At 39.7% G+C, this 26,805-nt stretch overlaps 1 protein-coding gene and 1 long non-coding RNA gene across 2 annotated transcripts in view; one reads left to right on the forward strand and one right to left on the reverse strand.

The window, feature by feature from the left end:
• The window catches only part of LOC143855229 (protein disulfide isomerase-like 5-4), a 49,568-nt gene extending 25,125 nt beyond the window's left edge, over window positions 1-24,443 (reverse strand). The window contains exons 1-3 of the mRNA XM_077365463.1: window positions 24,231-24,443; window positions 13,948-14,038; window positions 13,463-13,557 (exon numbers count right to left, since the gene is read on the reverse strand). Coding sequence (XP_077221578.1) covers window positions 13,463-13,557; window positions 13,948-14,038; window positions 24,231-24,271 — 227 coding nt within the window. The 5' untranslated portion in view covers window positions 24,272-24,443. The remainder of the gene's footprint in view (window positions 1-13,462; window positions 13,558-13,947; window positions 14,039-24,230) is intronic.
• Window positions 10,724-12,383, forward strand: LOC143855082 (uncharacterized). Its single transcript, XR_013237685.1, has 2 exons — window positions 10,724-10,826; window positions 11,403-12,383. It is a non-coding gene; the product is annotated as an uncharacterized LOC143855082 (long non-coding RNA).
• Window positions 24,444-26,805: the final 2,362 nt, after the last annotated feature.

The raw sequence follows: 26,805 nt of genomic DNA on the forward strand, positions 1-26,805 counted from the left end.
CACCATGTGCCTTGCTCGTGCAAATGGTCCACCATACTCTTTACCTCATCACTAGTATCTCAACTCAATAAAGTCACCAAATCGTGAGGATGCCTTGAAGAGTTTCCATACACAACTTCAAATTGTGCTCAACCTGTTGAGAGATTTTTCAAATAGTTGAATGCCAAGCCCAAGTTCGATTGCCTCACATATCTTCCCTCAGACTTTGTAAAAGAACACCCAAACTATGATTGACGCCTTGACGTGATTGTCAATCCAAGGATGAAGAGCATTGTTGTACTGAAGAGAAGTATCCAATGCTTCCACATACTCCTCCAAAATTAGATAAAGTACTTTGTGGCATGTCCTCATTCAAGTGTCCTAGTCATACCATGTAATCGAACCACTCTTCGAAGTATCAAGTGCCTTGCTACACAGAAGTAATGCACCATTTTAGAGAAACTATCAACAACAAAGATGGAATCCATGCCTTGTAGAGTATACTGAAGAGCCCACAAAAAATATATACTCACATCATCCGACGGACCTTCAGGAACCAGCAACGTGTAAATTCTAGTGTTTTGAGCTTTCCCTTTGAGAAGAGGCAGATGTGACACTGTTCATATAAGTATCAACATGTCTTCACATCTTGGGTAAAAAAAACATTGCTCCTCCACAAACACCAAGGTATTGTCACAACCAAAATGTTCATCGAGGCCTTCATCATGTAGCTCTACAATGATACTCTTTTAGGGAACAATTTGAATACAAGGATGACTGAAGCTAAAGAGATAAAAATGGAATCATATCATGACACAATCAGACCATCTCTCCAAAATCATGGTTTGATACATATTCAATTCACTAGAACTACAATCAGCCCATGCACCTTGACATCAGCACTCAATCCACTAGTGACTCGTTTTTGTCTCCCGGATTGTGTTTCAACACAAAAGTGAAATCCTACAAATGTATAATAAATGTGAGAATGTGGCCAAACCATGGAAACAACTTACCTCTGCGACAGTCTCATAATGAAGCTATTCTACTAAACAATCATGGGATCAATTTGCTCTCATCAATCTACCTTGATACCACGTACCCCAAAAACACAAGGCTAATCATAAAACATCTCGAGGTTTACATATAATTTCTCCTTTTGTAAAATACATAAAACCTCATAAAAATGCTGAAAATGATTGTCTTCACTGAAATCATAAAAAAAATATCAACAACATTTACTACCACAAGTCCCAAACGAATCGCTTCAACACTAGGTTCATTAAGAAGATAAAAGTGCTACGAGCATTCAAAAATCCAAATGCCATCACTAACATCTCATAAGTGCTACAAGCATTCGAATATCCAAATGGCATCACTAATATGTCATATAAGCCCTATTTAGTTTTTAAAGTCATCTATCATTCAGCCCCCAGTCTACTCCATATCTGATGATACTCATTTTTTAATTCAGTCTTTGAAAACACAGGTGATCCAGCAAAAATATATAACATGTTGTCTAGTTAAGGTATTAAAAGTCAATATTTAACAGTGATATTATTATTTTTAATGGTGATTATATTAATATAAGGGCTGGAGCCCATAAACAGAACATAAAAGCAATAGATACAACATGAGAATAGAGATATTATTAACAGTGATATTATTAATATCCCTGCTATCAACGCACATGTGCCAACTTCCATACTTTTTACGAGTCAAAGGTGTAAGAACTACGCACCACCCCCACCCCCACCCCCCCTCCCCCGGCGCCCCCACCACGCAAAAAAAAGACCTTTCCCTTCATTAAAAAAATTCACTGCATGTATTAAGTAGCCAAAGGACTTTAAAGCTGAGAGTCAAACTACCAATTTGGTCCATTCCGCACTGAATGTTATCACTTCTCTTGATTTGGGGATAAAGTTCCAACAGATTCTATTGAAAGCATTGGATATATATCAATCTTTAGTAAGCCTAAGTTATAAATTCCGTTTTGTACGCCGTTTTGTTTTGGTGACCGGAACGGAACGTTTTGGTGACCGGAATGGAATGTTTCGGTGTTTCGTCCATTTCGTTCGGCATTTCGTTCAAAACTTTTCGTTCCACTACGACAAGGGAAATTTTTTTTTAAGAGTTAAAAGTATGAAAGTAAATCCTAAAAATAAGAAATTATTAGAAAAATATAAGAAACGATTAAATGAACAAAATATGTAAAAGATCCAACATTTACATAAAGCAAAATCTTAAGTGTGTTGGCTAGTGCCTGACAAGATGAAAATTTTTTAGAGACCAAATTATGAGATTTTTATCGGACTTTAGGGATTTAATAATGTTTGGACATAATTGAATTTATGAAATTTTAAAATTAGAAAAATACCCCATTGTTTGGAAGTTATGATTTTGACCCAACCCATTTTTTCGAATATTGTACTAGAACTAGAAAGCTGACTTTTTATCCTTTTATATTTGGGTCTTAAAACTATTTTTAATAGAGCCAAATGGGGGGTATTACCTTGTTTTACTTAAATGACTTTACATGTAAATACCTAAAAGAAAAAAGGAAGAAAAAAGGAGAACCAAGAAGAGGTAACAAGAGGAGATGAAAAAAATACAAGCAATGGGGAATTCCGAACTACACATGGCATTCCACCTGTTTCGTCCGGAATTCTGAATTCCTACAGAATTCCAGCCAGAACGACCATAATGGACCAGAATCCGGAACGGAACGGAATATATGGTCGTTCCGTTCCAAATTTCAGACCAGAACCGGAATTCCGGCGGAACGGAACGGAATTTGTAACTTAGGTAAGCAGCGACCTCCAAACTAGGCCTGATAGATATATATATATATATATATATAGAGAGAGAGAGAGAGAACGGTTTCTACACAAAAGTTGTAAGAACCGGTAAAATAGATATATATATATATATATATAAATATAAAAATGGCCTCATAGGTGGGTAATCATCGGCCATTACTCATTTTCCCCAAGTTAATCGGGCATGAGGACATCTGGTATAATGGGGCGTACACGATTCGAACCCAAGTCTAAGCTAAGATTGAACGGCTTCCTACCACTAAGCCACCGCCCCAGATGTCAACAAAAACGGAATAGATATATATATATGTTAAAAATTTCCAATAGTCACTATTCACAATAGTCACTATGCGAGATTACTATGCAGAAATACTATGCAAGTTCACTATTGAGATACACTATTTAAAAGTATTATTCACAGTAGGACCCACCGAGTACTATTTACAAACGGGTCCCACCATCAGTAGGTCCCACATCAGCGGGCCCCACACAAGTAGGTCCCACACAAGCGGGTCCCACATCAGCGGGTCCTACCAACAGTAGGTCCCACAACAAGTAAGTCCCACACAATAATTCAAGTTACTATTCAAGCAAATAAACTAATAATATAATAATTCAAGTTACTATTCATGCAAATAAAATAATAAATAAAATAATAATATAATAATTCAGGTTAAGGCTATAAATAGAGGCTCGCAGACGAGAAAAAAAAAAGAGAAAGAGAGAGGAAGAGAAGAAGAAGAAAAAGAAAAAGGAAATCTGAGAGAGAAGAAGGAAAAGGAAATCAGAGAGAAGAAGGAAAAGGAAATCTGAGAGAGGAGAAGGAAAAGAAAATCTGAGAGAGGAGAAGGTAAGTCTGTCAATAGTTATTTATTTACACAGTGAAATATCGGTGATATGGTTGGTTCTACCACCTATGGATAAAGCTTGCATATGAGGCGATAACTCGCTATCGATTATGCAAACTTTAGCATCATATTTGAACGGTGAAATGCTCGCATAGTAACCGTAAAGTAAACTGTAAAGAAAGAAAGGCGAAGGTCAATAGTTATTTATTTAAACAGTGAAATATCGGTGATATGGTTGGTTCTACCACCTATGGATAAAGCTTGCATATGAGGCGATAACTCGCTATCGATTATGCAAACTTTATCATCATATTTGAACGGTGAAATGCTCGCATAGTAACCGTAAAGTAAACTGTAAGGAAAGAAAGGCGAAAAAAAGGCGAACTGCTGAGCATAGTAGCCAAAGAATGGTGGCCCACATGAATAGTAACATGCGGGGCCCACATGAAGTAACATGCGGGGCCCACATGAATAGTAACATGCGAGGCCCACATGCATAGTAATATGCGGGGCCCACATAAATAGTGCATACTGGACAGAAAGGACATGAATTTGATAAAACTTAGAATTATTTACAGGTTAATCATTCCTATTCTTGTTGGGACTTTTCGGTTACTATCTTCACTCAGAAATTAAAAAGGCAGGTGACAGCTAGACCTTGTCTTGTAATGGTATTCAATATAATTGTCTATGCAATGTAGCTCTGCTTATAAATTGCCTGATAAATACCTGCTTAGTGAATTTATACTCGCTTGCCTGGAATCAAATGAATTGAAATGAATGCAGGAAGAAAGGCAAAGGTAAGTAATTGCATACATGTTGCATACATGGGGAAAGTGAAGGGGAACTTAAGGGTGTGGTGGAATCATCCTGGGACCTAAGGTCCAAAGGCCAACGCGAGAAGCGTGTACTGCCTTTCGTTGGCAAACCAACCAAAAAGGGAAAGTATCCCCGAGGGATAGTATCCCCGGCTCGGCAAATGCGAGACCGTAATCCAAGTCCATAACGTCACTACCTTCAGACAGGGGTAGTGGGTAGCCGTGCGGCAAGGACACCGGCAGAAAAAAAAAAAAAAAATGAAAAAGTCAGAAAAGAACTGACAGAAAAATAAATGGGGGAAAAGCCGGATGTACCTGGGGAATGTGCTGTCTCATAATTATTGCATGCATAGCATACATTGAAATTATTGTCATTCCTTTTATTTATATTGCCATGGGCATTGTAATCTTTATTATATTGTTTCTAGACATTATTGAGGATGTGGATTATATTGTATGCACTGTTATTATTGTCTCTTTTACTTTGCTCGGTCTCTGGATGACCCTGCTCTGACGTTGATTCCTCCACCACAGGGGTTGAGGCATTAGATGGCGGAGCATTTGCAAATGAAGGAACCATGGGATAAGGGACTGTGTGATCAGAGAGTTTGTTCCTGAGTTTTTACATTTTGACGCCTTGCGTCATTTACCATGTCTATCAATACTTTGTTATGATAAGACATCTTTCAGTTGTAATAAGATTCTATCGTGGTTGATGCTTGTAAAAAAAAAAAAATAGTTACATGATTTTTGCTTTCTTTTGCTCGTAGCGACTCGTCGGAAATCGGGTCGTTACAGTTGTGGTATCAGAGCTCTGGGTTTTTGTGAAATACCTGGACTTCGTGAGAGTGGGTAGATTATAGGATTGGGGTAGACAATTAAGACTTGTCGACCAAAATATATGCACTCTGATTTTATACCCTTAAAGGGAAGACACAATAGTAAATTTTAATACCTACTCAATTAATGACAACAAAGTCTTCTATTAGCAGATGTATCAGAGGAGGGGAGCTGCTAACCAGGCGAATGTCCCTACTAATGATGGACATGAACCATCTCAGCTCGTTACGCATGGCCCAGTTCAACCTCAAAATCAGGATAGTCTGCAAATGCTTGCAGAAATTCTTAAACAGAATCAGATAGCTAATCAGACCGCCCTTCAGGCCATCGCAGCCAATCTCGGGAATCGTCAGGAGTCGAGACCTCGTGAGGATGCCTCTCAGATGCATCGTCAGTTCCGAGACTACCATCCATCTGAGTTTACTGGTTCAGGTGATCCCTTAGCGGCAGATCATTGGATTACAGAGATAGAGGGGATCTTTACAGTAATGGAGTGCTCAAGTATTCAGAAGATGCGTTTTGCTTCCTTCTTACTGAAGGGAGAAGCGGGTGTCTGGTGGCGGACTATGATTCAGAACTATCCCGCAGTCTTGTCAGGGACTTGGGGACAGTTCAAGTCTCGCTTCAATGAGCAGTTCTTTCCGGAGCGCATAAGAGATCAATTGGCGGGGCAGTTCGCAGAACTAAAGCAGGGGGCTTTGACTGTGGCTCAGTATGGAGCCAAGTTCAGAGAGCTGTCTCGTTTTGCACCTGGATATGCAGCAACAGAGGCAGATCGGGTTCGGAAATTTGTTAGCGGTCTTCGCCCTTCCATTAAGGCGAGTATCGTTAACCTTGGTTCTAGGACCTTGGCAGAAGCCTGTGAGAAGGCCAAGGTGGCAGAAGACTGTGAGAAGTCAGTACAGGCAGCTAGATCTCAATCTATTGTTAGCAGGAATCAGGGACCTCCACCCAAAAAGCAGAGGACGGATGGTGGATCGCAATCCAAGACCTTGTGCTCTCTTTGCGGAAAATTCCATTCAGGCCAGTGTTGGAAATCAATAAATGTCTGTTTCAATTGTGGGGATCCCAACCATAAGCAGAGGGATTGCCCTAAAAAGAAGCGTCAGCAGTATACCGGACAGCCATATCAGCAGCAGCAGCAGGCTCTTCCTAGACCTCCATTCCAGCCGCAGCAGCAAAATCAGTGGAGGGGAAACCCAAAGCTCATACCAGTTCAAGGAAGAAATGCACCCCAAGCTCCTATCAATCGGGTCTTTGCCTTGAGTCAGCGCGACGCTGAAGCATCCGATGCAGTTATCGAAGGACAGCTTCACGTTAATGGTATATCTGTTCATGTCTTATTTGATTCTGGCTCTACATTATCATTTATATCGCCTGATTTTGTTCGAGAAGTAGCTTTATCTCCTGTACCCTTACTACATCCGTTGAGAGTGGTCACACCAGTAGGTGATGTGGTAATTACTGACTTGGTATGTAAGGGTTGCAAAATTAAAATTAGGGACCGGGAGCTTTTGGGAGACCTTGTATTGCTGAATATGAATGACTTCAAGGTCATCTTAGGCATGAACTGGTTGGCGTCTTACCACGCCAGTGTGGATTGTTTCCATAAGGTGGTGGTGTTCAGAATACCCGGAGAGGAAGAATTCTTATTTAAGGGTGTGAAGCGCCCTGGCAAAATCAAAATTATTGCTGCATTAAGGGCCCAGAAAATGTTAAGTAGGGGATGTGAAGGTTTCTTGGCGTATGTGAAGAAAGAGGATGATGGTGTAGGGTTATCAGCAGCTGATATTCCCGTGGTAAGTGAATTCCTTGATGTTTTTCCAGAGGATCTCACGGAGTTGCCTCCCCACAGGGAGATCGACTTCACCATTGCTCTCGAGCCAGGAACCTTACCCATTTCCAAAGCACCTTATCGGATGGCCCCTGCCGAGTTGAAGGAATTGAAGGAACAGTTGTCTGAGTTGCTTGAGAAAGGATTCATCAGGCCAAGTTATTCGCCGTGGGGTGCTCCTGTTCTACTTGTTAAAAAGAAGGATGGCAGCCTCCGTTTATGCATCGATTATCGGCAACTGAATAAGGTTACTGTCAAAAATCGTTATCCTTTGCCTAGGATCGACGATCTTTTTGACCAGTTGCAGGGAGCTTGTCACTTTTCTAAGATTGACCTCAGATCAGGGTATCATCAGCTTCGTGTCAGAGATGAGGACATATCCAAGACAGCTTTTAGGACCCGATACGGTCATTTTGAATTCGTGGTAATGCCTTTTGGCCTGACGAATGCTCCAGCTATCTTTATGGATGTAATGAACAGGATCTTCAAACCCTTCTTAGATCAGTTCATTGTGGTATTTATTGATGATATTCTCATTTATTCTAAGTCCAAGGAAGATCATGCAGAGCATCTAAGGAGAGCACTTGAAACTTTGAGGCAGAATCATTTATTTGCCAAGTTTTCAAAATGCGAGTTTTGGTTAGAGAGCGTGACATTCCTAGGTCACGTGGTCTCTAAGGAGGGCATCTCAGTTGATCCAGTTAAAGTAGAGGCGGTGTTGCGTTGGAAACAGCCTTCTAACGCAACTGAGGTCAGGAGTTTCTTGGGGCTAGCTGGTTATTACCGAAAATTTGTTGAGGGATTTTCGGCATTGGCTGGTCCTCTGACCAAGTTGACTAGAAAGAATGTCAAGTTTATTTGGGCGGAGGAGTGTGAGCTCAGTTTCCAGGAATTAAAGAAGAGGTTGACTTCGTCGCCTGTTCTTGTCCTCCCTTCTGAAGGAGTGGATTTTGTTATTTATAGCGATGCTTCCATAAAGGGGTTAGGTTGTGTACTTATGCAGGATGGAAAGGTGATTGCATATGGCTCACGGCAGTTGAAGCGGCATGAAGTGAATTACCCCATCCATGACTTAGAATTGGCAGCTGTGGTTTTTGCGCTCAGGATCTGGCGTCATTATTTGTATGGTGTGAAGTTTGAGGTTTTTACGGACCACAAAAGTCTCAAATACCTGTTTGATCAGAAAGAATTAAATATGCGCCAGAGGAGGTGGCTTGAGTTCTTAAAAGACTACGAGTTTGCATTGAGCTACCATCCAGGTAAAGCCAATGTGGTTGCCGATGCTCTCAGTAGGCAAGGATGTGCTAAAATTGCATGCTTGCTGATAGAAGAGTGGAAACTTCTTGAGCAGTTTAGAGATTTGACTCTGGACATTTGCAAAGTGGGTGAAAAATCAGTCTTAGCAAATTTTCGAGTTCAGTCAGACTTTTTGGAGTCGATAAAGGCGGCTCAAGCAGATGATGCAGAGTTGATCAAGTTGAAGAAAGAAGTAGATTCCAGACCAGACTTTTCAATTGGGGCAGACGGTTTCTTGTACTTTAAAGGCAGGATATGTGTGCCAGCTAAAGAAGATCTTAGAAGGAGTATCTTGGATGAGGCCCATAAATCTCGCTACACCATTCACCCAGGTAGCACCAAGATGTATCATGATTTGAAAAGAAATTTCTGGTGGAGCGGAATGAAAAGAGAAGTGGCTTGCTATGTTTCGAAATGCTTGACTTGTCAGAAAATAAAGATTGAGCATCAGAAACCTGGAGGCACTCTAAAGCCTTTGGAGATACCCATATGGAAGTGGGATAGTATTTCTATGGACTTCATCATGGGTTTGCCCAAAACCAAGAATGGTTGTGATAGCATCTGGGTGATTGTTGATCGTCTCACCAAATCTGCACATTTTATCGCCATGAAAAAGACTTGGACTATGAGCAAGTTGGCGGAGGTATATGTGGCGCAAATTATCAGATTGCATGGGGTACCTGCTTCTATAGTATCTGACAGGGACACCAGATTCACTTCTAGGTTTTGGCATGGGTTGCATGAAGCTTTGGGGTCAAAGCTAAATTTTAGCACTGCCTATCATCCTCAAACGGATGGTCAGACCGAGAGGGTTAACCAGATTGTGGAGGACCTATTGAGAGCCTGTATTCTCGATTTTGGGGGAGACTGGGAGCGTCATTTGCCCCTAGTCGAATTTGCTTATAATAACAGTTATCAGCAAAGTATTCAGATGGCTCCCTTCGAGGCTCTTTATGGTCGTGCTTGTAGATCACCATTGTGTTGGGTTGAAGTTGGTGAAAGACAGTTGCTTGGGCCGAAATTGGTGGAAGAAACTTCTGAGAAAGTAACCTTGATCAGGGAAAGGTTAAAGGCAGCTCAGAGTAGGCAGAAGAGCTATGCCGATCAGCGGCGTAGAGAGCTCGAGTTCGCTGAAGGAGATATGGTTTTTGTTAAAATCTCGCCTTTCAAAGCAGTTATGCGGTTCGGCAGGAAAGGTAAGTTGAGCCCTCGTTACATCGGGCCTTATCGCATCTCTAAGCAAATTGGATCTCGAGCTTATGAGTTGGAATTACCTCCAAACCTTGATCAGATGCATAATGTATTTCATGTATCCATGCTTCGTCTATATCATCCCGACCCTTCTCACGTGCTAGAAGAGGACGAGGTGGAGCTTCAGGGTGATTGGTCCTTTTCGGAAGGACCTGTGCGCATTCTGGAGCGCAAGGACAGAGTTTTGCGGAACAAGTCGATTCCCCTTGTCAGAGTACTTTGGCGTCACCATGGCGTCGATGAGACTACTTGGGAGCGAGAATCCGATATACAGAAAAATTTTCCAGAATTATTTGGAGGTACGCCTTTAGTTACTTAGTGATAGAGAGGAATTTCGGGGACGAAATTTTTTTTAAGGGGGGTAGAATGTAAGAACCGGTAAAATAGATATATATATATATATATATATATAAATATAAAAATGGCCTCATAGGTGGGTAATCATCGGCCATTACTCATTTTTCCCAAGTTAATCGGGCATGAGGACATCTGGCATAATGGGGCGTACACGATTCGAACCCAAGTCTAAGCTAAGATTGAACGGCTTCCTACCACTAAGCCACCGCCCCAGATGTCAACAAAAACGGAATAGATATATATATATGTTAAAAATTTCCAATAGTCACTATTCACAATAGTCACTATGCGAGATTACTATGCAGAAATACTATGCAAGTTCACTATTGAGATACACTATTTAAAAGTATTATTCACAGTAGGACCCACCGAGTACTATTTACAAACGGGTCCCACCATCAGTAGGTCCCACATCAGCGGGCCCCACACAAGTAGGTCCCACACAAGCGGGTCCCACATCAGCGGGTCCTACCAACAGTAGGTCCCACAACAAGTAAGTCCCACACAATAATTCAAGTTACTATTCAAGCAAATAAACTAATAATATAATAATTCAAGTTACTATTCATGCAAATAAAATAATAAATAAAATAATAATATAATAATTCAGGTTAAGGCTATAAATAGAGGCTCGCAGACGAGAAAAAAAAAAAAGAGAAAGAGAGAGGAAGAGAAGAAGAAGAAAAAGGAAATCTGAGAGAGAAGAAGGAAAAGGAAATCAGAGAGAAGAAGGAAAAGGAAATCTGAGAGAGGAGAAGGAAAAGGAAATCTGAGAGAGGAGAAGGTAAGTCTGTCAATAGTTATTTATTTACACAGTGAAATATCGGTGATATGGTTGGTTCTACCACCTATGGATAAAGCTTGCATATGAGGCGATAACTCGCTATCGATTATGCAAACTTTAGCATCATATTTGAACGGTGAAATGCTCGCATAGTAACCGTAAAGTAAACTGTAAAGAAAGAAAGGCGAAGGTCAATAGTTATTTATTTAAACAGTGAAATATCGGTGATATGGTTGGTTCTACCACCTATGGATAAAGCTTGCATATGAGGCGATAACTCGCTATCGATTATGCAAACTTTATCATCATATTTGAACGGTGAAATGCTCGCATAGTAACCGTAAAGTAAACTGTAAGGAAAGAAAGGCGAAAAAAAGGCGAACTGCTGAGCATAGTAGCCAAAGAATGGTGGCCCACATGAATAGTAACATGCGGGGCCCACATGAAGTAACATGCGGGGCCCACATGAATAGTAACATGCGAGGCCCACATGCATAGTAATATGCGGGGCCCACATAAATAGTGCATACTGGACAGAAAGGACATGAATTTGATAAAACTTAGAATTATTTACAGGTTAATCATTCCTATTCTTGTTGGGACTTTTCGGTTACTATCTTCACTCAGAAATTAAAAAGGCAGGTGACAGCTAGACCTTGTCTTGTAATGGTATTCAATATAATTGTCTATGCAATGTAGCTCTGCTTATAAATTGCCTGATAAATACCTGCTTAGTGAATTTATACTCGCTTGCCTGGAATCAAATGAATTGAAATGAATGCAGGAAGAAAGGCAAAGGTAAGTAATTGCATACATGTTGCATACATGGGGAAAGTGAAGGGGAACTTAAGGGTGTGGTGGAATCATCCTGGGACCTAAGGTCCAAAGGCCAACGCGAGAAGCGTGTACTGCCTTTCGTTGGCAAACCAACCAAAAAGGGAAAGTATCCCCGAGGGATAGTATCCCCGGCTCGGCAAATGCGAGACCGTAATCCAAGTCCATAACGTCACTACCTTCAGACAGGGGTAGTGGGTAGCCGTGCGGCAAGGACACCGGCAGAAAAAAAAATAAAATAAAATGAAAAAGTCAGAAAAGAACTGACAGAAAAATAAATGGGGGAAAAGCCGGATGTACCTGGGGAATGTGCTGTCTCATAATTATTGCATGCATAGCATACATTGAAATTATTGTCATTCCTTTTATTTATATTGCCATGGGCATTGTAATCTTTATTATATTGTTTCTAGACATTATTGAGGATGTGGATTATATTGTATGCACTGTTATTATTGTCTCTTTTACTTTGCTCGGTCTCTGGATGACCCTGCTCTGACGTTGATTCCTCCACCACAGGGGTTGAGGCATTAGATGGCGGAGCATTTGCAAATGAAGGAACCATGGGATAAGGGACTGTGTGATCAGAGAGTTTGTTCCTGAGTTTTTACATTTTGACGCCTTGCGTCATTTACCATGTCTATCAATACTTTGTTATGATAAGACATCTTTCAGTTGTAATAAGATTCTATCGTGGTTGATGCTTGTATAAAAAAAAAAATAGTTACATGATTTTTGCTTTCTTTTGCTCGTAGCGACTCGTCGAAAATCGGGTCGTTACAAAAGTATAGATAAGTTATCTACACACTAGCTTAAAATACAGTGGAGGGCATATTGTTTGGGTGATCCAAACCATTCATTTGATTGGCCCTCACATAGATAGGGTGTCCACAAAAAATCAGCTTCATAGGATCATCCCAACCCTAAGATTTGTGGAGGTAAAATGGACGTGTATAACCCTTTACAAATCTGTCCATTTTTTTCCTCCACGGTTCGAAAAGTTAGGATGATCCTATGAAGCTGATTTTTTGGGCACACCCTATCTATGTGAGGGCCCATCAAATGAATGCTTTGGATCACCCAAACAATGTGGGCCCCCACTGTATTTTAAGCTAATGTGTAGATAACTTATCTACACTTGTGTGTAGAAACAGTTTTCTCATATATATATATGAGGAAAGTGAAGCTACACCGCCGGCTTAAAATACAATGGGCCCACATTGTTTTGGTGATCCAAACCATTCATTTGATAGGCCCTTACATTGATAGGGTGTGCCCAAAAAATCAGCTAGGTAGGATCATCCCAACCCTTCAAACTGTGGAGGCAAAAATGGACAGATTTGTGAAGGTTTTTACACGTTCATTTTTGCCTCCACAAATCGTAGGGTTGGGATGATCCTACCTAGCTGATTTTTGGGGCACCCCTATCAATGTGAGGGCCTATCAAATGAATGTTTTGGATCACCAAAACAATGTGGGCCCATTGTATTTTAAGCCGGCGGTGTAGCTAAGTTAGCTACACCGGCGGTGTAGCTTCACTTTCCTCTCTATATATATATATATATATATATATATATATATATATATATATATATATATATATATATATATAGGCAGGGCCTATAGGCATGATGAAGTAACTAGAATGTAAAATTTAAACTACGTAAGAAAACACAAATTAAACATGCATCAACAGCATGTCACACACGAAAAGCAATAAGATATGACATAACCTCAAAGATCACACTCTGGAGAAACTAGCTAAACAAGCATCTCATAACATCAGTTTCATATGGCTATACCTTAGATTAAAATCAATACGTAAGAATTCCCCATCCAAACTCCTATCAACAACAACAGATGTTGTTGTGCTTACAGTCAAATAATCATTTAGTTCCTGGAAAACAAAAGTAACTTCATCATTCACATAAAATATAAAGCATTTAACTGGAAAGAGTACAAATAACAAATCCATAATCTGAAGGATCAACAATTATGAAGCATGGTGATCTGAAAAATGAAAGCAATTTTCCATTTTCAAAAAAAAAATGAAAGCAATTTAACAGAGCAGATAAAACTATGAAAGATGATGAAGAGAAAAAAAAAGTAGAAAAGCTAACAGGTGATTTATCTTTCCATAATAAAACCCAATTTATCAATAAATATTTTTTGGATGGCATCAATAAATATTTGAATGTAAGCATGCACTTACAGCATTGAAAAACGCAGTGTGCTACATAAAACCACTATGAAGAACTTGAGAAGAATAGGTGTAAGCAAGCTTTACCATTCCGAATAGGAACATCATAGAGAGTGCTGCTACAATGGATAACCATGCACCCGATAATGATGCCTCTGTCAAATCTCTAGGAATTTTTCTGCCGTTGAAAACATAAAGTTTAGGTTAATATGCACTGGAAGGAACATAGTTATAATCCATGCAATCATCTTTTAAACCAATAACGACACTAAAGGCTTTGTCACATGAAATGTATAATCAACCAGGTTTTGTCACGTGAAATGTATAATCCATCTCCATCCATTTATTTAGTGTAAGTGACTAATGAGCAGCGAAATAGGTGCCAGAACATTCATTGCTAATGCATTTCATGGAGAACACGGACGGAATTAGAGCAGTGGACCAAACCCATTATCCTCATACAAAGCCGCTTATGTCGATAGTAAGCTCATACATGTTACACAGGGATAAAGATGGCAACAATCTTTATTCAACACATCTAGAAAAGATGAGTAGTTCGACATTTTTTTTTAAAAGATAACAGTTTATTTATTACCATATAAGATGATTACATATAGAAGGGACAAGATGTCCCTGTGTAATACAATGGATCACTGGAGTCCCGCTCCAGGAAGCATTAAATACAACATTCGAAACCGATAAGCCCACTCCCTCCTTCGCCAAAATATCAGCCACCATATTAGCTGAACACCTTCGATGTGTCAACGACGGATGTATGATGCCCATGAGGTCCCGTATCTCATCAATCACATTTGCGAGCCGCCAAGGACCAGGACATTGATTTGCCGCCCAGGCAATGACATTGGTTGAATCACCTTCCACAATTTGGGGCCCCAAGTTATGATTAAAGAACCAACGAAGCCTGAATAATACTGCTCTAGCCTCCGCCTCGTTCGCGTCACAGACCCCCGCCGGCCCTGAGAACATCATGATGAGTAGTTCGACATAAGTCTATAAAAGCTTTAGTTAATGTCAAATGACGCGAATGGTGTTGCATAAGCAAACACGATGCCGTTCGTTCCACCCAAGGTTGTAAAGATTGAAGATTGTTGAAATTGATTTTGACATCCAGACAAGGTTTTAAATTACGGTTTCAGTTTCGGTTTCAGTTGTCGCGGAAACGGAAATAGTTCGGTTTCAGTGGAAATCTTGTAAAATTACAAAAAATGCATGGAAACATATGCAAACGATGAAATTTTAAGATTCAACTTAGAGAAATACTAGAATAAGCACAAATACATACTTAGAAACCATCACACAAGCAAGAAAGTCCTCCATAATGGCTTAATCACATGAACACCTAGTGACATGCATTATCGCACATGTTTGGGACAGTAATAAAGAAGTACAATATAATGAAGTATAAGAAACTACAATGACCAGTCTCCTCTCTAAGGACCCCAACTCTATGTCAATACCGCATAGAGTTACAAGGTATTATTGGTCCCATGCCAATCTGACATCCCACGCATAAGATACGGTTACTTTGTTGTGCAGTTCAATGACGTTGCCTACCAAATATCATTCTTTACATTAATGAAATGAAATGAAATGTAAATCATAGCATCTTTCCTTTTTTTGTAGGTCCGACCATTTTGGTCGAATTTCAGTAATTTCAATCAAATTTCGAGAATTTTAGTCAAATTTCAGTCAAAATTTCGAGGAAATAATGATGTGGAAGGAATTCATGCAGATTTCGTTTCAGTGGGGATGGAAATGGAAACATTTCTATCATTTTGGGAAATTTAAAACCATGCATCCAGATTTGGCTCATCAGAGGATACGATCGTCGGACATACTTACTATGGTGGAAAAACTTGGTCTGTTGGAAAGGACAATCATATCCAACACACACACACACACACACACACATGCAGACTGAATAAGGCCATCTATGGCTTTGCCAAGCTCTGAGCTTGGTTCCAAAGATTCGGTGGCTTCCTATTACATATTGGGTTCAACAGAGTGCAACTGGCACGTTTATAGATGTGCTCCCTTTGTCCAATGCTACCATTGTTCTCCTCCTCTATGCTGATAATATCATCTTCAAAGGTGATAATAACTCTCACCTCCCCTCTTAGTTGATTCTTTGCCTTGGTAATGAGCTTGCAATGAAGGAGCTGGTAGATCTCAATTGTTGTGGGCATTACGGTAATTATGTAATGCCTAATGCCATTCATATGCACACAAAATGTCAAATCCAGTTAGGGTTTATGCAATTCACAACAAAACGATATGGAGCAGAAGCAAACATTGTGACAATATGAACGTATGTTTTTTTTGCTATCGGTATTACGATAATTATGTAATGCCTAATGTCATTCCTACGAACACAAAATGCAAAATCCAGTTAGGGTGCGTTTGGATTGCTGGAATCAGGAATATGTATAGCCATTACATTCAAATCCTATTCCAATTCCCCCTTAAAACGGAATGGCATTTTTTATTTTATTGTTTGGGTAAACATTGGAATTCATAAGGGAATGGCATTAACATCATCTTCTTCATCCAACCAAACCCTAATCCACTCCTGCCCCTATGATCTATGAAGTCCCACTGTTTCAAACTCGAATGCATCTCATTGATTTCAACATGGGCCAAATATTCTGGAATTTTTGTTTTGACGGATTTGAATGCTATGATATACGCAGATCTATAGATTTATAGTGAAAAAGCTTCTATTATTTAGCCGACACTTCAAATTTATTGCTGACACACATGTCCAGCCGTGCCACACACATGTCCAGCCGTGTCCGACACAACACGCGTGTCCACCTATGTCAACACTCCTTTGGGCACTTTTCAATGTATTGCTATAAGTGTTAGACTTTAATGTGGGTGTGTGGAAATGTTTTCGTGCCGTGTCAAGTGTGACGCTTTGTTTTATAATGCATATTGTGTTTATCTCTTTTATTATTATCTTTTATTATAAACTCTTTTTAGGTTTTTTTAATCTAATATTTGTTGTTGTATCATATTATACTTTCTATTTTAGCCGTGTCCCCGTTTCTAAATTTTGGGGGTTCGCCGTGTCTGACACTCCGTGTCTGTGTCCACAAATCATAGAAAAACTAGGTATTGTTTGGAAGATTGCTATCTTTGCATTCTGTTATTGTTTGAGGGTTTTGTTTATCTTAGAGCGGACAAAGCCAATTGACTTATGTCGGCTTGAGATGAACTTTTGCATCTTTGAGAAGTTCTTACTGTTAGAAGCTTAAAGGAATCATCATTGGTGGGTATCGAATGCCGCTAGATATGCAGGGTTTTTTTCCGCCCAAACTCCCCATTCCGTTACCAAGCGTGAAACCAAACAGGTGAAATAGAGTAAAGTGAATCACATTCCGATTCTTGATTCCCAAACCAGCGATCCAAACAAGCCCTTAGGGTTTATGCAATTCACACCAAAATGATATGGTGCAGAAGCAAACCACACCACTTTATCACTTGTACTAATGCAAAACAATACACATGCGATCTCCTACAAAGAACAAACATGCTTGGTACTAAGCACTGTTAGACTCCAGTTCTGAGTGGCACGAAGATGTTGCTTTAGAAAGGCACTCTTCTACACGATCCTCGTGAATATCACAGCATTGTCGGCACCTTGCACTACCTCACTTTCTCATCCTAGTATCAATTATGCCATGAATCAGGTTTGTCACTCCATGCACGCTCCTAGAACAGTACACGAGCAAGTTATTAAGCGCATCTTACAGTACCTCATTGTCAGTCTCAGTTTGGGTCTCACACTAGCTTCTCGACCCTTGTGTCTTATGCATGCGTAATCTGATGTTGACTAGCTGATTCTCCGAATAGTTGGTGGTCCATCGCAAGTTATTGTGTATCTTGTGCCTAATCTTCTCTTCTAGGGTCCAAGAAACAGTCTCTAGTTGCTAGATCATCTGGTGAAGCTATATACAAAGCCTTGGCTTCACAGTCTCGGATATTCTCATGTCATATCTACTTTGGGACTTACAAGTGAGAGTTTCTCTCCCTTGTATTCTACATTGTGATAATGTTAGCACCTCTCACATGGCTGCTAAACCTATTTTGCATGTGTATACCAAACATAGAGGTGTACTAGCACTTTGTCAGCGATTCGTTGCTAATGGAGAAATCATTGTCCGTTTCGTTTGATCTAACAGCCAAATAGCTGACATTTTCATGAAGGGTCTTTGATCTTCCTACACCATGTTGTGTGTAGAAAAATCCGGGTGGCTGAAAACCAATCCGATCACGCACAAATTAGTAGAAAGTTATAAACCATAAGATGCACATACCGGGTTTTACATGGTTCGGCCGAGATGCCAACAGCCACCGGTGATATCACAATCTTCAACTATGAGAAAGAAATAAACAATGATTACAACAAATTAACCAAAAATCCAGAAACCGTAACCCTTTCAATCCCCTCTCTTCTCAACCAAGATCGTACACAATATAAAAAAGAAACACTTAATTCCTCATCATTATATCACGCCACAAGTAAAATAACAATGGAAAAGTCCCTTTCTTCACTCTCACCCAACTCTTTTGATCGTTGGTTTTAGTATTATATACTTTTTGGTGTTTCAAAACCTAAAATCAAAAGACCTAACCTAGTCTAACTAAGAAGCCTACAAAGAGACCTAACCTAACTCTCCCTCCTAGTACAACTAGGATGGACAAGAGGCAACCATGATGAAACTCTCTTCTTATTTCCTAAACCAACTTGGAAACTAAAAGAAAATAGTCCCTCTCCGCATCATGGAGAATCCCACATGTGTAGGAAACAAGACACTATCCGAATAATCTCCACCCTGGCTTGTTTCCTAGCCACTTGAAGATATTCCATTGATGTTGTCACTGGTCCGCCATCTCCGTCTACTACCATTGGCCTTTTGAAGCGCCAACTACACACCACTCACCACTTAGTTAACCCGGTCCTCCCGACCCAAACAACATGGCCAATGCATGTGTGTAGCTACTAGCCATTTGACTCACCCTGTTATCCTTGGAGTGGGATCTCGATCCATCTTCCCATTGTAGGTACCACCATCATCTCACTGTCGTCTGCACCGTGGAACTATCAACATGAGACTTGCCATCGAGCACCGTTTCCAACCAACCATCGAGACCATAGGAACACCCGTCATTTTATCTGCAACCAGATGATACAAACTCAGCACTTCTCACCTTTCATCGGACACATGTGATTTTGATGGCTCCACCTTCAGTTGTGGTGTTACAACCCATGGAATCCAACTAGCCAATTGAAATTAGAGTCCTGAGCACCTTTGGGAGATATGTCACACCAGTCAAAGTGTGCACCACTCAATAAAAAAAAATTTATTTTAACCATCCTGTTAACTTACCAACTTCTCCAAAAGCTTAAGCTGTTGGAGAAAGGAGTTATTTATCTTTTATACTTTAACACTCCCCCGCACGTGTGGGCCACTTGGCAAACACGTGGTGTAATACCCGGTAAAAATTATAGTTATTATGCATAAAAACTATTCACATGTTACTATTCCCCTCAAGTTTTCCTATAAATAGAGCAGCCAGGAAGAGAAAAGGAAGAAAGAGAAAGAAAAGGGCAGAGGAGAGGGAGAAGAAGGAAAAGGCTCGGAGATCACTTTTCCATGATCGCTGTCATCTTCAAGGTCAAGCATTTTCAAATTCCTACTTCTCAGGTTTGATAAAGCAGGTGATAGCTAGGCTCGACTGGTATCTTTTCTCAATGAAAGTGATGGGGATATGATTATATGTTGTTTTATTCAGATATTTCTTATCTGTTTTACTTCGAACATTCATTGTTTACATTTGAAAAATATCAAATCATATTTGTTTCAAAATGATGAAATGTGTTTCATTCTGAAAAATGAAATGAAATGTTGGATTTCATATGTACGAAAAGTTTGAACGAAAATGAGAAATGGAAGAGGTAAATGTGCGATAGTCTCTCTCGTGTGATGTGTTTGTACCTCCGAGCCGTCGACTTACCCAAAAGCGGAAGCGGGCAAAGTCCAAAGCAGACAATACGACGATGAGGCGGATCGTTATAGGAAACTTCTTCAGAAATAGAAACAATTGGAAACTATTGGGCTTTAAATGGTTTGTTTTACTATCTGGTTAAATTGTTTCTATAAAAATCCTGTTAGTATTAGTTTTAAATTCATATTATGTTCTATACAAAATACTGCATATTTTTATAGAACTATCTCTTATTATTGATTTCAGCTACTTGTCGAAGCTTCTATATACCTGCTCTCATAACCCACTTTTTCCCACCAGGATTTGAAAATTTGGATGCGGGAGTATTTGTTAATAAGGAACCTTAGTTATGAGAAGTGTGAAAGCAACTTGAGGAAATACAGAAATGATGAACCTAGTCAATCTCCTCAGATGTAAAAAGGTTTTAAATATGTCATACTTGAGATTTTTGTAAATTCAGGATGTACTTTAACCTTCCGCTGTGTAATTACAGGAATAAATATGTTTTGTTGCCCGTAGCGATCCGTGCAGTAAATATCCGGGTCATTACACAAGGCACATGTGGTCCCACTTTGGGCCGACCATCGCATGTGGATTTCTGCTATCCGGAAGGTTTGAACTCGAGACCATTGGCTCTGATACCAAGTTAACTTACCAACTTCTCCAAAAGCTTAAGCTGTTGGAGAAAGGCGTTATTTATCTTTTGTACTTTAACACATCCAAACTCTCATGATGTCACAAGTGGATCTGTCACCTAATGACACACTATCTTCTCTGTTGTGTTGGAACTTATCAAAATAATCACGCCTAGAGCAAACAGAAACAGAACAAAGGGAATCTAATAACCAATCATCAGAGTGAGATAAAGTACATGTACCTTCGGAGGTGGTGAGTACATCTCCATCACAGTTGTCCTGCTCACCCACCGCTACAAGCTAAGTACACCATGAATCTTTATCAGCCTTTTTGTCATCCTACTGAGGACAATTTCGCTTCACGTGGACATATTCCTTGCAATGAGAACATTGCACTCCCTTTCTGCTAACCCTGGATCTTGACTTTTACTCGATCTCTTTTCAGACAACCTTCCTCTTTGATTTCCAACATGAACAGTGAGTCCTTGTTCTTGACTCTCATCAAGAACTGGTTTATTACTCGTCTCATTAGATAAGAGTCACGTTGTGACCTCTAACTTCATTGTATCCCTACCATATAACAAAGTAATCACTAGGTTGTTGTACGAATCCGGAAGCAAGGTAAAAAGTGTAAAGGTCGTGTCTTCTTCTTTCAACCATTCATTAATCATGTGGAGCAAGGTTTGAAATTTGGGTGGAAAGTTCGGTGGCAATTTCGTTTTCGGTGGAAATTTCGGTGTAAAACTTATAAGTTATAATTTAGGCCAAAATTTTTAAATTTCGGTTTCGGTTTTAAATTTCAGTCCCCGCCAAAATCCGAAATTTTGGATTTTGGAGGAAATTTAAAAACATGATGTGAAGTTGATCCACAAGACCATTTAACACAATCATGTTTTCTAGAAGATTTTTGCCTTCTTACATCTTTAGACAATACAATTGTTACTTCAAATATATTCGCTTGCCCAAGATTTTCGACATGTAGAGCCACTCCAACTTCTTCCATAATTTAGGCATTGATTCTTCTTCAATAAAGTTAAACATAACGTTATCCGCGAGACATAGTCAAATTGTGTTGACACTCTTCAGTTCTCTGTCCACACACTCGGCATCCATCATCTTATCCGCCTTCTCACCATTTCCCTTCAACACCTTTGCCAGAAATTGCTGAACAAGGATGGATGTCTTTCAACCTCATATGATATAAGGTGAAACGATCCTTTCCATCAAACCTATCGATGTTGAACTTGGTAGAACTCGAATTTAGCAATATTTTGCATCACCAAACACTTCTAAACAACACTCCATAAGTTCCACCATTTCACACAAGGTAGAAAACCCGGGATAAACGAGTAGGAAACTCTCTTTTCACACACCGATCAATTTAATAAAACCTAGATTGATACAATAACTTTTTGAAATTATAAAAAAATGTTCAGATAATAAATACCTTGTTGTGGAGCTGCAACTCCAATGAGAATCTCTCAAACAATATACCCCCATTGTTCTTTTCTAACTATCACCCTAATTATTGTCCAACCAAGACACTAATGATCACTCCAACCGCGGCTCTGAAAACACTTTGTAGAAAAATCTAACAGGGTAAAAAACTGGTCCGATTAGGCATAAATTAGTAGAAAGTAATAAACCACAAGATGCACACACCGAGTTTTACGTGATTCGTTCAAGATGCCTACATCCACGGGTGATATCATGATCTTCCAATATGGGAAAGAAATAGAAAAATATTACAGCAGACTAGCCCAAAACTTAGTTCTCTTCTCTACCAACAATCAATTTCGGTTCTCTTCTCTACCAACAATCAATTTCTCATCATTATATCTCGTCACAAGAGAAATCCTAATGGAAAAGTCCCTTTCTTCTCTCTTACCACAACCCTTTTCATCGTTGGTTTTAGTATTATAAACTTTTTGATATTTCAAAACCTGAAGGCCTAACCCTAGTCTAAGAAGCCTACAAGGAGACCTTTTCTAACTCTCCCTCTTAGTCCAACTAGGATGCACAAGAAGAAACCCACGAAAAAAATCTTCTCTTATTTCCTAATTCAGCCGAGAAACTACAGGAAAATAGTCCCTCTCCACGTCATGGGGAATCCCACGTGTAGGAAACAAGACACTATTACCCATTCAAAAAAAATGGGGGATATAGATAAGCCTACAAGGAGACCTTTTCTAACTCTCCCTCTTAGCCCAACTAGGATGCACAAGAAGAAACCCACGAAAAAAATGTTCTCTTATTTCCTAATCCAGCCTAAAAACTATAAGAAAATAGTCCCTCTCCACGTCATGGGAAATCCCACGTGTAGGAAACAAGACACTATCCCAACATATACAATCATATATTTTTTGCTACCGGTATTGTGGCAAATATGTAATGCATAATGTCATTCATTTTTATTTTATTTTTTTTGAAATGGTACCCAACCAATAGGTCCAAAACTCCAGATCTGATGGAGCGTGTTGAATAACATGTAAGGGTAGTTTAGGTATTACTTGTAGTCTTAGGGGTATCGTAATCATTGTACATTGGATGCCCTATTTGGGCCTATATATACATCATTTACATGAGGAGGAGCTCCCTAGTGGAGACTCTCCATATCTCTACTCCTCTTCTTCTTCCTCTCTTCTAACCCTAATCTCATTTCTCACAGAGCGCATTAGGCTAGGGCCTTTAAACATGTCCCATACTAGGTTGGGTCCCACCCGGTCCCATGCCTAAGTAGGCCCCCACTCAGGACCGTAATATTCCACCACGCTTTCGCATCAACTATCCTTGGAAGCCCACTCTGTGCCGGCTTCACTCTGGCCTTTTTTCCAGGTAGCCCTTTTCACAGGTCGCCCCTTCCGTGGTGGCCCACTCTGTAGGAACTTCACATTGGCAGCTTTCACTCTAGCTTTTTTAACTGGTAGCACTTTCCAAAAAATCCTCTCCACAGGTCGCCCCTTCTGTGACTCGAACACGGGACGTCGTAGGTGACTCGAACACGGGACGTCGTAGGTGCTCTGATCCCAAATGTTAGGTACCTAACCAATGCTCTGATGGGATGCGTTAGGCTAGGCCCTTTAAACCTGTCCAAACCAGGCTGGCCCCCCACCCAGGACCGTGACAAAACAATATTGTCCGTATGCACACGAAATGCGAAATCCAGTAAGGGTTCATGCAATTCACACCAAAACGATATTTCTTTCAATAACATTGAAATAAATATAACAACTTAAATATTTAAATCATAAAGATTATAACAAAAATTGAATTTTGCTGTAACATATATATCTTTCCAATTCTCAAATATATAGACCATCACAACCTTCTCTACCAAAAGTTGCCACTTTGCAGACAGATCTGATGAGCCTTTCTTCTTCTTTTCTCAATTTTTCTTTTTCTCTTACATGTAAAGCGATCCAACTCATAACGATATAAATCAATCACTCGTGCTGCAACCGAAAAAATTTCGTGCAATAAATCCAAATTCAACCAAATAATGTCCACATCTATAAACTCAAATTAAAATCTTCGAAAGCGAAACGGATCCGGAGCAAAATAATAACATTGTACAGAAAAGAGGAAAAAAAAACTAGAATCTCGAATAGAATTTGTTTTCCCACGCATTTACAAGTAACAAGATGAGTAGAGTAAAAATTCCAAAATTGGAGGCGAAATCAAGGAGAAAATGAGAGATCTGACCTGTAAAAATCAACAGATTTGATCTTGCTTGAGGAGATCATGGTTGTAGATAGAGGAACTCTCGCTCGATTAGGGCATAGAAGTTCTAGAAAAGGAGAAAAGGACAGAGAGAGGGAAGATCTAAGTTGTCTGGTGTTTTTTTTTTTAATTGTGGATGCACAAAAAGAGAAAACCAATACATTTTCCTTCCTTTTTTAGCGAATCCAGTTTATTCTGGACCCATTTTATGCGGGAATTTCTTTTAATACTGGTCATCAAACGTAGCTGATATCCGCACTACCATATTTTGATAATTGCCTTAGTTAATTTGTTTTAGGCTCTTCTGATTAGGTCTTGAGTATTTACATCAGCTGTTAAAAGCAAATAAAATAAAGTGAGTAGTGCCATCATCTAAACATGGCGGTGCGGATATCAGTTTTACAGCGTGCTTGCTCCCCTGAAGGATCTCAGGAGTGATTCTCTATTATTCGAACTAATCCCTCCATGCCACATGGCGTGAGAGGGTAGTTTTGTCATTTTAAGAAAAACAAAAAATGAACAAGTAAAGCCACGTGTGAAGAGTTTATTTGCCTGTTCTATACTCGGTTACTGTATCACTACTCTTACCAAACCCCCTCCCACCTCCACACCACCCATGGAGTGATCTCAGCCTTTGATTTTCCGGGCTACCCCAAAGCAAATAGAATATCTTAACCATTGAAAACTGAAGATTAACAATTCTTTCAAATTTTATTCTGGTAACCCCTAAAAAGCCAAATCTGATTGAGTTTAAGGCCCTGCTTGTTTTGGATTTTGAGAATTAACTTTTAGTCCATGGAGTGATCTCAAACTTTGATTTTACGGGCTACGCCAAAGCAAAATCATAAATAAACCCTTAGGTGACACCGTAAATAATATATTAAATAAGAGGAAGGTGTTCCTACGCTGCAGCGCAGGGAGCTTTAGTGGCTTATAAAGCCTCCCATTCGTCACTTTTTATGGACATGCTATACGAACCAATGGGAGGCTTTATAAGCCACTAAAGCTCATAGGTAGGGCTGCAACTCGGGTCGAGCGGGTCGGGTTTTGGAGAACCCAACCCTACCCGAGAAATATCTCGGGTCGGGTCGGGTCGGGTCGGGTTTTTTTTCGGAAAACCCACGATTCCCAAACCCGGCCCTACCCATGATAAATCTCGGGTCGGTTCGGGTTTTTTCACATTGACGCAATTTTTTAAGGAAAATTCTTGTTTGGCAAGGCAATTCAACTCATAGAAGCAGAAATTACACTCACATTGCACTTGAATCAAACAATGATGTAATTACACTCACATTACACTTGAATCAAACAATGCTGTAATCAAACAATGTTGTAATTACAATCAAACAATGCTGAATCAAAACACTAGAATCAACTCAACTCATAGAAGCAGAAATTACACTCACACGCAATAACAGTGGTGCGTGGGTTTTCACTTTTAACTTTTAACTAACAATAGAAAAAAATGTACATACTGTAACTTATGTAACTCAGGTCGGGTCGGGTCGGGCCCCTTCAAACCCGGCTCGACCCGAGATTCATGAGGGCTTTTGAATGCTCAACCCGGCTCGACCCGAAACCCATGAAACTTGAACCCAACCCAGGCTATTTTCGGGTCGGGTCGATGCGGGTCGGGTAAAACCCGGCTCGAGTTGCAACCCTACTCATAGGTGACACCATAAATATAAGGGAAAATGACCAAATAGAAGGGGTTTCTACTGACTATGACATTTGAAGAGGGGTGTTTTGTAAATCACCAATCAAGAGTGCATATGACTAAAATGCCCTTGATTCTCTCTCTCTCTCTCTCCCCCTATCAAATCACCTTCTTGAAATGATTACATTTAGAATACAAATCCCAAAACCCACCTTTTTCTCTCTTCTTCTTCTTCCTCCCACCTACGTACGTATGAAAAACCCAAAAACCTCCATTGTTAGATGCCAAAAGCTCCATTCTATTGCTGAAAACCTCATTTTTAGATGTCAAAGCCTCCCTAACCCTTCATTGCATTGGAAAACGCCTCCATTTACAACAACTATTGCAAAAAAACGTTATTAGATTCCGAAATCGCAAAAATCTTCAGTAGAAACTACCATTCCATTGCACAAAGCCTCCATTCAATGGAAATGTGTGTATTTCTAGCCCTCTCCCTTCTCTTTCAATTATAAGGCATGTTTATAAACTTGAATGAAAGTTTTCCATGTTAAACTACTGTTTTTCACTTTATAATCATTGTTATTTTACTGTAAACCACTAATTTCTTAAGTCAAACTACTATTTCACTATGATAAACCACTACTGAAGTGGGTGTTTATAAGTGGTTTATATAGCTTCTTTGGTTAAGAATCGTCAGTAGTGGTTTATAATCATACGTAGTGGTTTATTAAGGCTTACCAGTGGTTTAAAGTGTTTATAATTGGTTTATAAGGATTAACAATGGTTTAAAGTGTTTATAAGTGATTTATACAGGGTAAGCAGTAGTTTATAGTGTTTATAAGTGGTTTATACAGGCTTATCAGTGGTTTAGAGTGTTTACAACTGGTTTATATAGGGTAA

The sequence above is a fragment of the Tasmannia lanceolata genome, unplaced genomic scaffold (genome assembly GCF_043159265.1).
Source record: "Tasmannia lanceolata isolate RefF3 unplaced genomic scaffold, GAP_Taslan_0.1 ptg000020l, whole genome shotgun sequence".
Classification (NCBI taxonomy): domain Eukaryota; kingdom Viridiplantae; phylum Streptophyta; class Magnoliopsida; order Canellales; family Winteraceae; genus Tasmannia; species Tasmannia lanceolata.